Here is a 13909-nt window from a genome sequence, read left to right as displayed (position 1 = left end):
GGGAGGGAGGAAGAAAGAAAAAGTAATGAATAATTCCCCCAAGATTCTGTGCCCAGCCCACTGCTCTTATTTTTTTTTAAGTTTATTTATTTATTTTGAGAGAGACAGAGAGAGAGAGAGAGAGAGAGAGAGAGAGAGAGAGAGACGAGAGAGAGAGGGAGAGACAGCATGAGCAGGGGGAGGGGCAGAGAGAGAGAGAGAGAGAATCCCAAGCAGGTTTCACACTGTCAGTGTGGAACCCGCCAATTGCGAGATCATGAACTGAGCCAAAACCAAGAGTTGGATGCTTAACTGACTAAGCCACCCAGATGCTCCTGCTCTTATTTAAAAAAATCCACCCTGTATGTTCCCCTCCAATCCCATGTCATCGATTACCACCTCCATGGGGCTGACTCTCAAGTTCATTTCTCCATCTTGGCTTCTTCCTTGAACAAACCTCAGACTCAAATCCATTTCCAGCTGGTCAACCAGACCTGAATATACCACAGGCATTGCAAATTCACCATGCCTAAAACCAAACTTCTAATTTTCTGTAGCTGCCCTCTGAGAGGGAAAAGCCAGCTTTTCCTCCTATTAATTCTCTCGCACAAGCTAGAAACGTGGGAGATTTGATTCCTTCTCTCCCTCCATCCCACATCTCATCCATTACTGAGACCTCCCAATTCTCATTCCTAAGATATTTTTTTCTGGTTGTTTTCCCCAAGTAATATTCTATAGTTATTAGATATTCCAGATAAAAAATGGATGTCACCAAAAAATGTCTTGGTAAATGCTGGAAAAACACACAAAAAAAGGTCTTACTCAAGAAAATGAAAAGACAAGCCACAGACTGGGAAAAACTACTTGCAAAAAACCACCTCTGAAAAAGGACTGTTATCCAAAGTACACAAAGAACTCTTAAAACACAACACTACGAAAACAACCTGATCTTTAAAATAGGCAAAGACCTGAACAGACACCTCGCCAAGGAAGGCATATGGATACCAAGTAAGCATCTGAAAATGTTTTCGACATCATGTCAGTAGGGGATTACAAATTAAAACGATGACATACCACCATACCCTTGGTAGAATGGCCATGATAGAAAACACCGACAACACCAAAGGCTGACGAGCATGTGGCACAACAGGGACACTCATTCATTGTTGACAGGAATGCAGCATGGTTCAGCCACTTTGGAAGAGTTTTGGCAGTTTCTTACAAAAGTAATCATACTCTTATCATATGACCCAGCAATTATACTCCACGCTATTTACTCAAATGAATTAGAAACTTATGTCCACACAAAAACCTGCACATGGGTGTTTACAGCAATTTTATTTATCCTTGTCAAAACTTGGAAGCAACCAAGATGTCCTTCAGCAAGTGAATTGATAAGTAACCTGTGGTACATCCAGACAATGAAATATTATTTAGTGCTAAAAAGAAATGAGCTCTCAAGCCATGAGAGACATGGAAGAATCTTTTTTAAAAAATGTTTATTTATTTTTGGGCGCCTGGGTGGCTCAGTTGTTTGAGCATCTGACTTCAGCTCAGGTCATGATCTCACAGCTTGTGAGTTCGAACCCCACGTCAGGCTCCGTGCTGACAGCTTGGAACCTGGAGCCTGCTTCAGATTCTGTGTCTTCCTCTCTCTCTATCCCTAACCCACTCACATTCTATCTCTGTCTCTCTCAAAAATAAATAAACATTAAAAATTAAAAAAAAATGTTTATTTTTAAGAAAGAGAGAGACAGGGCGTGAGTGGGGTAGGGGCAGAGAGCGAGGGAAACCGAATCCGAAACAGGATCCATGCTCTGAGCTGTCAGCACAGAGCCCAATGTGGGGCTTGAACTCACAAACGGTGAGATCATCACCTGAGCCGAAGTCAGAGGCTTGACCAACTGAGCCACCCAGGCGCCCTGGCCTATTGATTTTTTTTAAGTCTTTACCACAGGACTTTTCAGAGCCATTACTATGTGGATATTATATTCAAGATGCACAAGAGGCGATATAACATGAGGTCTTTCCCAAACTTATTTCGGTGTTGTGGGACACCTTTTAGCATCTCACATGCCTCATACGCAGTTCATGAGATGCTGCTCTCACTCCATTCTCCCCTACCCCCACCTACCATGGCCTGGGTTCAGCTTTCGCCATCTCTCTGGCCCACTAGATCTGGTCTTGTTCCCTCGAACACATTGTTCTCAGCAGTGCAAGAGTGAGCAGCCTCAAACTCAACTCTGTGTCACTTCACCATTTACAACACTAAGGCTAACTCCTTCCTAGGGCATAGGAAGCCCCCATGATCTGGCTTGGCCGTACCTCAGTCTCACTTCTCCCCGTACCGACTCACATCAGACCATACAATGAACTGCTTGCGCTTCCCCAAATGTTCTTGCTCTTTATCTTTGTTCACAGGGTGCTGTCTTTTATACTCTTCTCCCCGCTCACATCCAACCTGCTGGTTAACTCCTACCTCCCCTGTAAGACTAGTTCTGACACCCTGATCCTTAGAGAGTTATTCCTGACTGGGCTAGGAGCCCCTGAGCTCCCGTAATATACCGTATAAGCAATTCTAAATCTGTCGTGCCATGAGACTGTGAACTTAAGAGCAAAAACTATGTCAGATTCATTTTTGCTCATCTGTTCTTCCCAAATTCTACAAGCTGATGGGTCCCAAGGCTCAGTCCTCTTCTTTCACGATACTTGCTAACATTTGAACGCTCAGGGTCCAACGCCGCGCAGAATGTACCACAGGAATTGCCTCATTTGACCACTGGCTCCACTCTACACTGAGACCCAGGGGTTCGGTAGCTTGCCCAGGAGGGGATATGAATATTGGCAGCCTGCTCCAGAGCTTACTTTCTTCGCCACTGTGCTATCCTCTCATTACCTCTGAAGGTATTTAGAAGGTGTCCTCGAAGGAAAGAAGGGAGGGTGGGAGGAAGGGAGGTGGCTCTCGGCTTCTCTATCTGTTGTGGAGTAAAGGACTTCTGGGTTCCGTGTTCTGTGGCTCTAGCGGGAGCAGACAAGCACGGTTCCCTCAGCGCACGCCTCCAGACACCACTGGACAAAGGACAAAGGTCCCCTCTCTGACCACCGGAGCCTGGGCCCTGTCCTTGGGGCATGCCCAGTAGAGAATTTTTTTAGAATCCAGGAAGCGGGGGAACTGCGCCTGGAAAGCAGAAAACCTAGGTGCAGCTCCCCCTCCTCCGTGAGTGATACACAGCAAGAGCCAAGCAAATGGTCCTTCCCTGCAATATTTATTAAGGAATTTACACATACACAGGAGAAAGGCAACCAGGAATTGTGGTTCCCACAGGTGAAATCTTTTAAGCAAAGTTTTCTCGTTTTAATTTTCACGCAGGGTGAATAATGACCGAGAGGAAAGCTCCAGGCTCTCTGCCTCACACACCTGGAGAAGGTGGGGGAACAGCAGCCTGGGATACCATAGGCATGAGAGAGTGGCTGGCGGGTTGGGAGAGAAGGGGGAGGAGGAAGAGAGCGATCTGTGAGACTGCAATTTTTTTAAACTATAAGAAAAAGTGGCAACAGTTTTAGGCTGTTGATAAATTAACTCCTCTCTGTGTAAACCTAAAACAAAACAAAACACCCAGAGCAGATGGGGAAAGGATCCACACGCACACACACGCACACACACCACACACACACACGCAGTACACACATTAAGCTCTGCATTCCTGCTGGAGGGGCTGGTCCTCCAGCCATACAGCCAGATCCCACTGCAGGTAGCATGGAGGCGGGGCAGGGTGTGTGTTCTCGTGTGGGACCTTCGTAAAGTCTTTGGTGCTAATAAATGGTGACTGAAGCGGCGAGTCCTGAAGCCTCGATTCAGGGCAAAGTAGAGTAGTATTTTTGCTCATCCCTACAGCAGGGTGTTTGCCTCAGCTCAGGGCTAGGGCCAACCTGACCTAAGACGCAAGGGGTATTTAATTTGATTTCAGTACTGTCTTCTTTCCCATAAATTATGGGAGCATGATGCCTCCCTCTTCAACCACAAATTTAAACATGCAGAAATAGCTTAGCAACACATACGGAAGTACCTCTACACCTTCCCCTCTTTGCCTAAAAGACAACACCTACAGACCTTCCTGAGAGTCTGATAGGAGGTTTAACCTCACGGGAAAGGTACTCAAAGGTGTGCACTTTTCTCCCACAGTTTAAGTGCCTTCTGCCAACAATTCCTAAGGTGCTGGTGCCAGGAGAGGACTGGGGCTGAGGCTGCAGAGGAAGGCGGGATGGCGAGGGGACATGTTCGTCATAAAGCAACAGAGAGGCCTGCGTGTCCGGGAAGTGGCTGGGCTGGGCAGAATGCCAACCCCCAAACGACAGATTGAGTAATTTCTAAACCAAACAGAGAGGTAGGAAAGGGGGATGGGGTGGGAGGAGTTGGGGAAAGAGGAAAAGTGGGGGAGAGAGGGCTGAGGAGAGTGGTAGCCATACAGGAGTTGTGTTTTTTATTTCCACATCTGAGGGCTGAGAGTCTGATTTGCTGCCTGTCCATTTCCGCCGCTCATCGACTGTCCATAGGTCAGCATGCCATGGGCTCCACAGAAGTTCATCCCAGCCATCTGCTGGGTCATCTGAAAGGGAGAGAGGAGACTTTCAGACCAGGCTGTGGGCATGCAGCCAATTACTGCAAAAAGACAGGGTAGGAGTCCTTCTGTCTGCGGGGAGGGGGCAATGAGACAAGGGGAACTGTTATGGGACAGATCTGCCCTGAACCTTAACAGATCATTTTGAGGGCTCCAGATCACGTAAATGAAGGACTTTTCAGAAAGGAGATGTTGACAGAGACGAGTGCTCAGGGAAGGAAAGGAGTCCTGGGGCTAGTCAACATAAAAGCATCGTGAGAAGCTATTCTCTTTTTCCCTTTCTAGTCTTTCCTCCTAAAAAGAAGGGGCCTATTGTTAACTTGCTGGCCCCGAGAGTCACAGATGAGCCCCGGACCAGCGCTCCTGTTCTATCTCCAGCAGAGTTATTACTGTCAGTGTCAGTGAAGTGCTTGTGCACGCTCAAGCACAGAGAAAAAGAAAGAGAAACTGGACTGTTCAGAATGAACAAAGGAAGGCAAAAAAAAAAAAAAAAAAAAAAAGAAAGAAAGAAAAAAAGACCAACATGTCTTCAGTGTGTGAGAAGGGAAGTTGCTGGGTGAAAAGAACCAGTGGAATAAGGTCTGGGTGGGACTGAGGCCTCTTTATGAATGAGACTGAAAGACTGGCCTCTGGGAGTGAACAGAAGAAACTACTTATCAAGAAAAATGCCTTAAATTTCCCAAGCCTGGTACATTTCTGTACAAGTGTTTTTCTTGAGAAGTTCTATTTTTCTCCCACCAATATTTTTTAAAGAAAACCTCAAGCTTATAGAAAAGCTGAAAGAATATAACGAAACCCATAAATCCTTCCTTAAATTCACAATTGTTAACACTTTGCCGTATTTTCTCTCTGAGATAGATATATCTTGTGTGGGATCTTCATATATATATATATATATATATATATATATATATATATGTGAATTTTTGATGAGCATTGAAAATTGCAGAACATAACGTTTCATCTCTTAGTAAGTTAGGAGGCATCTCATAAGAAAGAACACTTTCCTAGAACCACAATACAAGAAATTTGATATGAATACAATAATATATGTTACATTTCATTTTCACGTCTCTTGTCTCCTTTAATATAGAATAATTCCCCCACCACTTTTTCTTTCTTGACACCGTTTTAGGAATCCAGGCCGTTATTTTGCAGTAAATCCTCTGATTTGGATTCACCTTACATTTTCTCATGATTGGATCCAAGTTAAATACTTTTGGCAAGATTTCTATAGAAGTGATATTGTGTCCTTCTTAGTACAAGATACCAGGAGGCACACGATGTTAATTTGTCCCATTGTTGCTAATCTGATGTTTGAGCACTTGGCTAGGGTAGTATCCACTGTTTTTTTTCACTGTAATGTGTATGTAATCTAAAGGGTATTTCTTGGAGAATATGTGAATACCCTATTCTTTCTATAATTACTAGATGCCATAAGGCATCTAGGCACTGTAAATCTAAGGCAGTGTAAATAAGGCTTTCCCTCCCTCTCTCTTCCACACCCATTTAAAAATATGTATCACTATGGACTCATGGATTTTTTTTTTTCCCTTCAGTGTTATAATCCATAAGTATCACTCTTTTGGATGTTTACACTATCCCACGTTTGGACAGCGGGAGCCTCTGGAAGTTGGCTCATATGTCCTCTTGACATGTCCTAATCAGTTTCACAGCACTTCATTACATATACAAATAAACATGAAGGACTGAAAATAGGCAAATTAAAATCCCACCTATGAAAGCTAGAAAAAGAAAAGCAAAAGTAAATCAAAAGACAGCATAAGAAGGAAACAATAGAGATAAACCAGAAATTGAAGTCAAAAACAAACAAACAAACAAAAAATTGTGGAATAAATAAAACAAAATCCTATGGGTTTTAAAAAAATATATATAATTAACAAAACAGACCACCAGTTAACCTAATTGAAAGCAAGGGCAAAGGGAAAGGAGAACACAAACATACAAAATAGGAAATGACAAGGGAGAAATAACTACTGGAACAGGAAACTAAAAAGTCATGAGACAGACTGCTTGGTATAATCTTTGATAAATGAATTTAAAACCTTAGGTTTACTGGCTAATCTAGGCACCTAGAGTTTTCCACAGCTGACTTTCATAGAACAGAGAAAGCTATCAAAGAATCAGTACACACAAAAAAAGCAAAAGGCCCATACAGTGGCACATGGGAATTCCGAATTCCACCCCATCTCCAAAGACCAATACTATATAAATGATTCCAGACTCCAGAAAAAGGAAAGCATGAAGACAGTTTTTATAAAGCAGTTAAACATCGCCTCCTAAACTTGAGAAAGATAGCAAGGGCATGCGTAAGTGTGGACACGCACGCACGCTGCTCCACCGATACTCCTTCGCCCATCTCTTTGCTTTCAGACTTGGAATCGCTCTTGTTTCAGTTGGGTTTCTTTGCATCTAGTGTAAAATCAGCCATTGCTCTGTGAGCCAATTTAAACATCTTTTTCTTTTCATAGAAGAGCTACCTATTGATATGACTGATGTGTTTGGTCTTAATTTTATCACATTACATTTTTGCTGTGTTTATTATATTTGCTGTACTTCATAGTCTATGCATTCCATTTTATTCTAAAATATTTGCTTGGCATTTATAAAGTTTCATTTTTGTTCTAGTGGTTACCTTTATGCTAATACTTTCTTTTGCTTGCTTTAGTCTGTACTCAAGCTTCTACCATTTGGTTTGTCAGCTTATTTCATCCTTGGACTTCCACCTATTTCCTAACAATCAGTTTATTCTACTTCCCCCTTCTCACTTTCTCCTCCCATTATGTTCAGTTGCATTGCTTGTTCAGAATACTATATATATTCTTCTACCCTTATCATTACCTTAATTTTAGATTCTCAATTAAATATTTAATCATCATCGGTCCTTCTGCCAAAATGTCCTCAGTCATCTCTTAAATGGATGAAGCTTGTCTTCTGGTATACTCCTCAGGAAAGACTTATTAGTCTTGACTTCTTACATATTTAAGATTTTTTTTTTCAACGTTTATTTTTGGGACAGAGAGAGACAGGGCATGAACGGGAGAGAGTCAGAGAGAGAGGGAGACTCAGAATCGGAAACAGGCTCCAGGCTCTGAGCCATCAGCCCAGAGCCCGACGCGGGGCTCGAACTCACGGACCGCGAGATCGTGACCTGGCTGAAGTTGGACGCTTAACCGACTGCGCCACCCAGGCGCCCCTTAAGATTTTTTCAAAGATTTTTTTTAATAGCTTCAATCCTTGAAGGATGATAGCTTGTCTAGCTATAAAATATCTGTCTCATGTGTACGTGAGTACCTTGTTGTTGTTTTGTCTGTTGCTATTAGAAGTCTGTTCCTTTTGCTTTATAGATGGCAGATCTTGGGGGTTGGGTGGTGGTAAGAAAAGGGTTGGAGCCCTGAGAATTTTTCTTGTTCCATAAAGTCTCAAAGTTTACTGAGATCTATGTTAGAGTTGACCATTCTGGATCAACTTTTCCATACACAGTAGGCTCTTCCAATATTGTATTCAAGTCTTTTGTTTATAGGAAGTTTTCTTGTATTACAGATTTAAATATATTAATTCTGCTCCACTATATTGTTTTTCTTCTTTGGCAGTCTCCAAATATATTTATGTTAGGCCTTCTTTGCTTAATTTCTGTATCACTTTCTCTTGGATTTATTTTCCTGCTTTCTATATTTAGTTTCCATTCTCTTACCTGTTTCATGACTTTCTTCAATGCCAAACATATTTTCAGTTGAATCTATTCTTCTCTGGGTAACTTGTAATTCAGTCTTTATTTCTATGTAATTGTCTTTTTTCAATTTACTTCCCGAATTTAGTAGTTTCATTTCACAACTTCCAGTTTTTTGTCCATTTTGGTTCTAAGCTTTTAAATTTCTGGTTCGAGCTGTTTCGTCTTCCAGTATTAAAGGACATTTCCTTCAGGTTGGTGGTTTGTGTAACAGTTTTCTTCTGTTCATGGCCGTTTTGGGGGGGAGAATTTTCATTTATTGAAATGGTTTGATTTTCATTTTCTAGTTTCTTCCCATAGTTCTGTATAAATGTCACTTGCCACCTTCTGTTTATTTTGTAGTGCCTTGTTCTTCTGAATCAGCAATACTACAGCCAGGTGTGAGTGGTTTGGGGAAGCTTGCTAGATTTCTTAGTTCAAGAGTGCCCTCTTCTGTCACTATAGTGAAATGATTATTTGGATGGGGGGAAGAGGATGGTTTATCTTCTCATCTTGTAATTCCTTCTTTCCACTTCTCATTTGTTACTTTCCCTTCACTACCAGGTCCCCAAAGGGCACCTCTTCCTTCTAAGTCACCTCCATTACCCTTGAAGCAATACTTTTCCAGAGCTACCACCTATTACCGTGTATATTTCAAGCCCCTCATTTTCAATTCTCCACGTAACCAGAGTTCTAGTTGCTAAGTCTCAGATCTCTTCTCAATGTGCCCCTGATTGAGATACGTCTTTCTCTTTCTAGGGGATGATTTTATCTATGTTCTGTCACCTCTAGCCCCCTGCATCTTCTCGTCTTTCCACACAAGTCTCTCTGATGATGGCTCTGCTGGATTTGGTTGATCCCACCATGTAACTTGAAGTTTGGAGTATTCTGTCTACTGGATGTGGTAGTCATGGGTTATAAGTGGTTTTATTTGCACTCCTTGTTTACCTGTATAGGTTGTTTCTGCTATTGTTTTAATATAAGTGTGGAGAAATTTAGATTTAGGCAGTTGCCCTCATTTTACAGTAACCCAGAACTCCTCAGAAAATCTGCCATTGGGCAGATCTGGAAAAGAAAAGGGCGTGGCAAACCTAAGAAGGTCTCTGCGTTATATCTCATCTACACTGTAAGGATTCAAAGAATAAGGAAGAGACAAAATGAGATGGCCTTGAGGAAGGCTCAAAAACCCTCATCCCAAGTAAATGGGGTAGCTTACCTGAGTAAGGTTCCACTGCAGCTGCTGAGCTGGCTGAACCCCATACATTGTCTGGGGCACAGCTGCCATGCCTGCCATGTAGCCAGCTTGCTGGGTGGTCATCATTCCATTTGGCACACCCATCATTGAAGCCTGCATGCCACCCATATAGCCTGCAGGCATGGCCATGGGGGCAACCATCCCAGAAGCTCCTGGCTGAGCTACCATGCCTACTGGAGGGGGCATCATGCTCCCCATTATGCTGTTAGGAGGTGTGACCCCAGGGAAGCTGGGGTAGGCTGTGGGATACGCCATCTGAGCTGGAGCCATGAACATTGCTGCCAAGAAAACACACACACAGGTTTAAGAGGAAAGTGCACAAAGTCAATCTAAATTCTCACTGGCTACTCCTTTCCAGCTAGAATTTCTCAGTAGCATTTCTACTCAACTCATAATGCTCGTTTACATAGCAAAATAGATTCCCTACAAGGCTTGCGACAGCTTACCAGTGGGCTGCCGACTTAGCCACTTTCCTTTTAGGGTCCAGGTCCAGACCTTGAGTCAGACTTCACACAAGTGTGACACCAGACCCCACAGGAGTATGGCTCTGAGTTACATTACTACCCATCTGCTGACACTTCGTAGCTTCACAAAAAAATGTCAGGTTCAGGTTTGTTTACAGTATAACGTCCTGGCCCCCAAAGCAATTGCTCCCTATTACAACAAATAATTCTTGCATATAAGTCCTCTTGTCTCTATCTGGCATTTTGCCACCACCCCCATGAATTCTACCTTGGGCAGGCATTTGAGGTGTCTGGGATCCATACAGTGAAAGGATGGAGTCTTTTGAGAGCTGTTTCTTGCCTGTTTCTTCTGATTTGCTCCCTGGCTCTGGAAACAGGTTCAGGTTTTCAGGAACAGAGCCAGCACTCCCTGAAGTTGGCATGGAACCTACAACCTTAGGGCAAAGAGGGGAGGGGGAGAATTGGAATGGTCCTCACAGGGGTCTCGGTAAGGACCTCCCTCATCTCTCTGCCGCTTCTAACATCTGCAATAAGAATTCACGGCTCAAGTTAATAGCTTCCTAACATTCCTACCATACAAATATGTGAAAACACCGGATAGTTAAGTTCTGGTACAATTCTTTGATCTACAGAACAAATCTACAGATTTGGTGAAAAACAAACAAACAAACAAACAAATAAAAACAACCTACAAATGATGCAGCCACAGAGAATGGAGTTTAGGTCCCAGCACAGCCATTTACTAGTTGCATGATGAGAGGCTAGTCACATAACCTTTCTGAATTCATGTTTCCTCATCAATAAACTCCCTGTTTTGTAGGGTTGTGGTAAATATTTTAAATTATAAAAGAAATATGCAAGCTGATATACAAAATCACCTAGCACTGTGCCTGGTCCTAAGCAGGCATTCCACAGATGGTGGTCATTAACAGTTTCAAGTCTTTCAAACCCACAAATTCTCTGGCAGTAACTCACGCTGAGGAGCTGACCTAAAGTAGCAGCCTTTATAAGGTGACACACCTTCAACAGAAGCCCACTCAAAGGACTCACTCTTTTGGGGCAGGAGACAAAATGGAATGAATAGTAATCTTGGGCTCTAACAGAGATGACAATATTAAGGGAAGAATCAAGAAATCAAGAAAACCGAAGTCCAATTCCACCAAGGAAGTATGACTTGGCTCCATTACTAAGTTATCAAAATTACCCTTTTCAAAATGCTCTTTAATTCGGAGGAGCCCACGTGACTCACCTTTCTGGAAACTGAAGAAGAGGGGGATGGAACAGAAGCCAAAAGATCTAAATCCTTCTCTAGAGTATTGCTGGTCTTACTATTTGCAATGGAGCAGGACACAGGAGCATCTGGAAAGAGAGATGAAAGCTAACCTGTAGCACTGCTCATTAAGTCCATGTCTTTCTTCTATTCTAGACGAGAAGCAGACAGAGTAGGCCTATGCTCCATCAGGGCCCTGGAAATCTAGGCTTCTGAAACCACCCAGCTTGGATGGGACCTCTCAAAAAAGACCTCACCCTATGTTCCCAGGAGCATGCCAGAGAAGCCTGCAGCCCAGCTATCAGGCACAGGGCAGCAGAAACCCAGGCCTGAAGGCTATATTAGCACCACAGCAAACGGGCTGGCTGGCTCCCTTCCAGCTATGTGAGGGGTAAAGCTGTGTAGCTTTTATCTCTTTTTCAGAGATAAATGAAAATGAAAGGTACAGAAATTATAAACCTAAATAGCCAATAACCTAAATCAGCAGAAATGTACTAAAGTATAGCCGTCAGATCTGTGAAAGGTAAAGAGTACTCTATTTCTGAAAGGGGCAGAACTGCTAGTTCAGGGTTTCAAAGGTTTGGAGAAAAATAAACACAGGTAATAATAGGCCATCTCAGAAACAGGCTGCACCTGAAAAATGAGAGGGCTGGGGCATGGCTCACAGGTGCTGCTTTAGTGAAGCTTGCTGACCTTTACTGAATGATTAGTATGTGCCAGGTAAGAGGCTAAGAGCTTGAGAGGCACTATCTCATTTAATCCTTCCAGCACTTTTGAAGTAGAGACTGTTATCATCTTTGCAGACACAGATTAGGAAAGTACTGTTCAGAGGTTAAGCAAACTACCCAGGGTCACATAGATAGCAAGTGGAGAGATGGACCTCTGACTCCAAAGGCCATGCTCTTAAACCACGACACTATACTGTCATTCTGAAAAGCGTAAACACTTCTTAGAACAACTGCTCAGACGTAAAACAACAGGAAAAACATGAGAGAACAATCTAAATGATGAAGACACAAACTGAAGAATCCCATCTCCACCTATCTTCCCAGGGTGACTGAGAACTCATCATAATTTGTAAGATTATGGGAGTGGAAAAGTCTGACTTTTTTTTTTTTAAGTTTATTTATTTATTTTGAGAGAGAAAGAAAGTGTGAGTAGTATAGTAATCTTGGGCTGGGGGCGGTGGAGGGGTGGAGAGAGGGAAAGCTCTGTACTGTCAGCACAGAGCCCCATGCGGGGCTTGAACCCACAAACCACGAGATCATGGCCTGAGCCGAAGTCAGACGCTTAAACGGACTGAGCCACTCAGGCGCCCCGAAAAGTCTGATTCTTACCAAGGCCCAACAAATCCATGACAGGTGCTGAGGATTTCGGGGAGCTTTTCCGAGGTAGCTGTGGATCTTCTTTTTTCTGTGGCTAAGGTGAAAATATGTTAAAGAAAGAAATAAGCAGGTGTTTTTGAACGCTTTTTTCCCCCCTCTTCACTGTAAAGCCACAGGTATTCTTGTGGTATGGCTGCTGTTATTCAAAGGGTTACCAAAGAAACAAAACTCAGGAAGTGTCAGGTGAAAGAATCAAGTCAGGAAGTATGAGTGCATAAACCAAGCCTAAAGTGAAAAAAATATCGTCTGTGCTTGTTTGGCTTTCTGAAACCAGGACAACCACACCAGGAGGTCCAACCAAAACAGCAGGTTTGGGTCCCAGGAAAAGCCAAGAACAAAGGTGGGTGTCTGACGGTGTAAGAGCCAAGAGCCAACAAATCTCCCAGTGATTAGAAAACCTTTGATACCAAAAGGGAGATCACTTTAAAGATTACCTAATTCACTCTGCCAATATCATTAAGGACTGTGTTCTGCAGGCAGTGCGACTCAGAGTGATGATAAAAGACTCTTCCTTAAGCAAATAGTAAAAAGTCCTCTCTCCCAAGATTCCAAGCTCTTACATTAGGGTATCTACTACTACAGCCACAATGTCCTGTGAAAAAAGAAAGGTGTCTACTTCAATATGACAGAGCAAGAATACAAGAAGGAGTGCAATGGATTAGTACGGCCAGGCTTCTGGACTGTTCTTAACTGCAACAGGAAAATGAGGCAGAGAGGGTCTAAAGAGAGAAGGATTAATGTAGCATCTGCTCAGAAGGTATCACATAGCCTAGGCATTCCGGCATGGAACGTGCCTCCTGCTCAGAAGGGCAGATGCAGTTCCCAAACTCCCAACCAGCCCCAAGGAGGAGTGTCACGGAGCAGCTGAGGCAGCAAGAAGGCGATGGGAAAGCAGCAGAAATGGCAGCAGGCAATCTAATGTAAATGTGGAACCCTTGGGCCCCAGGAAAAGTGGTGCAGTATGCTATCAACCGCACCCCACCCACCAGAAGGCCTCCTACCCCTCCCCTCCACATATACACACACCTGAGGTCATCCACCCAGTGCAAAGACTTTCCCACGTACCATTTTAACTTTCTCAAAAACAACAGGTTCCATTTTTTTCTCTGGAGCTGGTTCACTCCCTCTTTTCCACTTGTCATCTTTTTCTTTCTATAATGATTTAACAAAACAAGACAAAGAACACACGTGACTAATAGTTTGAAAA

The 13909-nt window shown here is 43.1% G+C and overlaps 1 protein-coding gene across 1 annotated transcript in view; it reads right to left on the bottom strand.

The window, feature by feature from the left end:
- Positions 1-3226: 3226 nt before the first annotated feature.
- Positions 3227-13909, bottom strand: part of SMAP2 (small ArfGAP2) — a 48161-nt gene continuing 37478 nt past the window's right edge. Inside the window, exons 5-10 of the mRNA XM_040469784.1 lie at positions 13768-13854; positions 12655-12736; positions 11297-11406; positions 10316-10481; positions 9545-9861; positions 3227-4586 (exon numbers count right to left, since the gene is read on the bottom strand). Of these exons, the coding sequence (XP_040325718.1) occupies positions 4461-4586; positions 9545-9861; positions 10316-10481; positions 11297-11406; positions 12655-12736; positions 13768-13854 (888 nt within the window). The 3' untranslated portion in view covers positions 3227-4460. The remainder of the gene's footprint in view (positions 4587-9544; positions 9862-10315; positions 10482-11296; positions 11407-12654; positions 12737-13767; positions 13855-13909) is intronic.

Source organism: Herpailurus yagouaroundi, unplaced genomic scaffold, assembly GCF_014898765.1.
Source record: "Herpailurus yagouaroundi ecotype Mexico unplaced genomic scaffold, PumYag 77, whole genome shotgun sequence".
Taxonomy (NCBI): Eukaryota; Metazoa; Chordata; class Mammalia; order Carnivora; family Felidae; genus Herpailurus; species Herpailurus yagouaroundi.
This window is presented reverse-complemented; position numbering and strand designations above follow the sequence as displayed.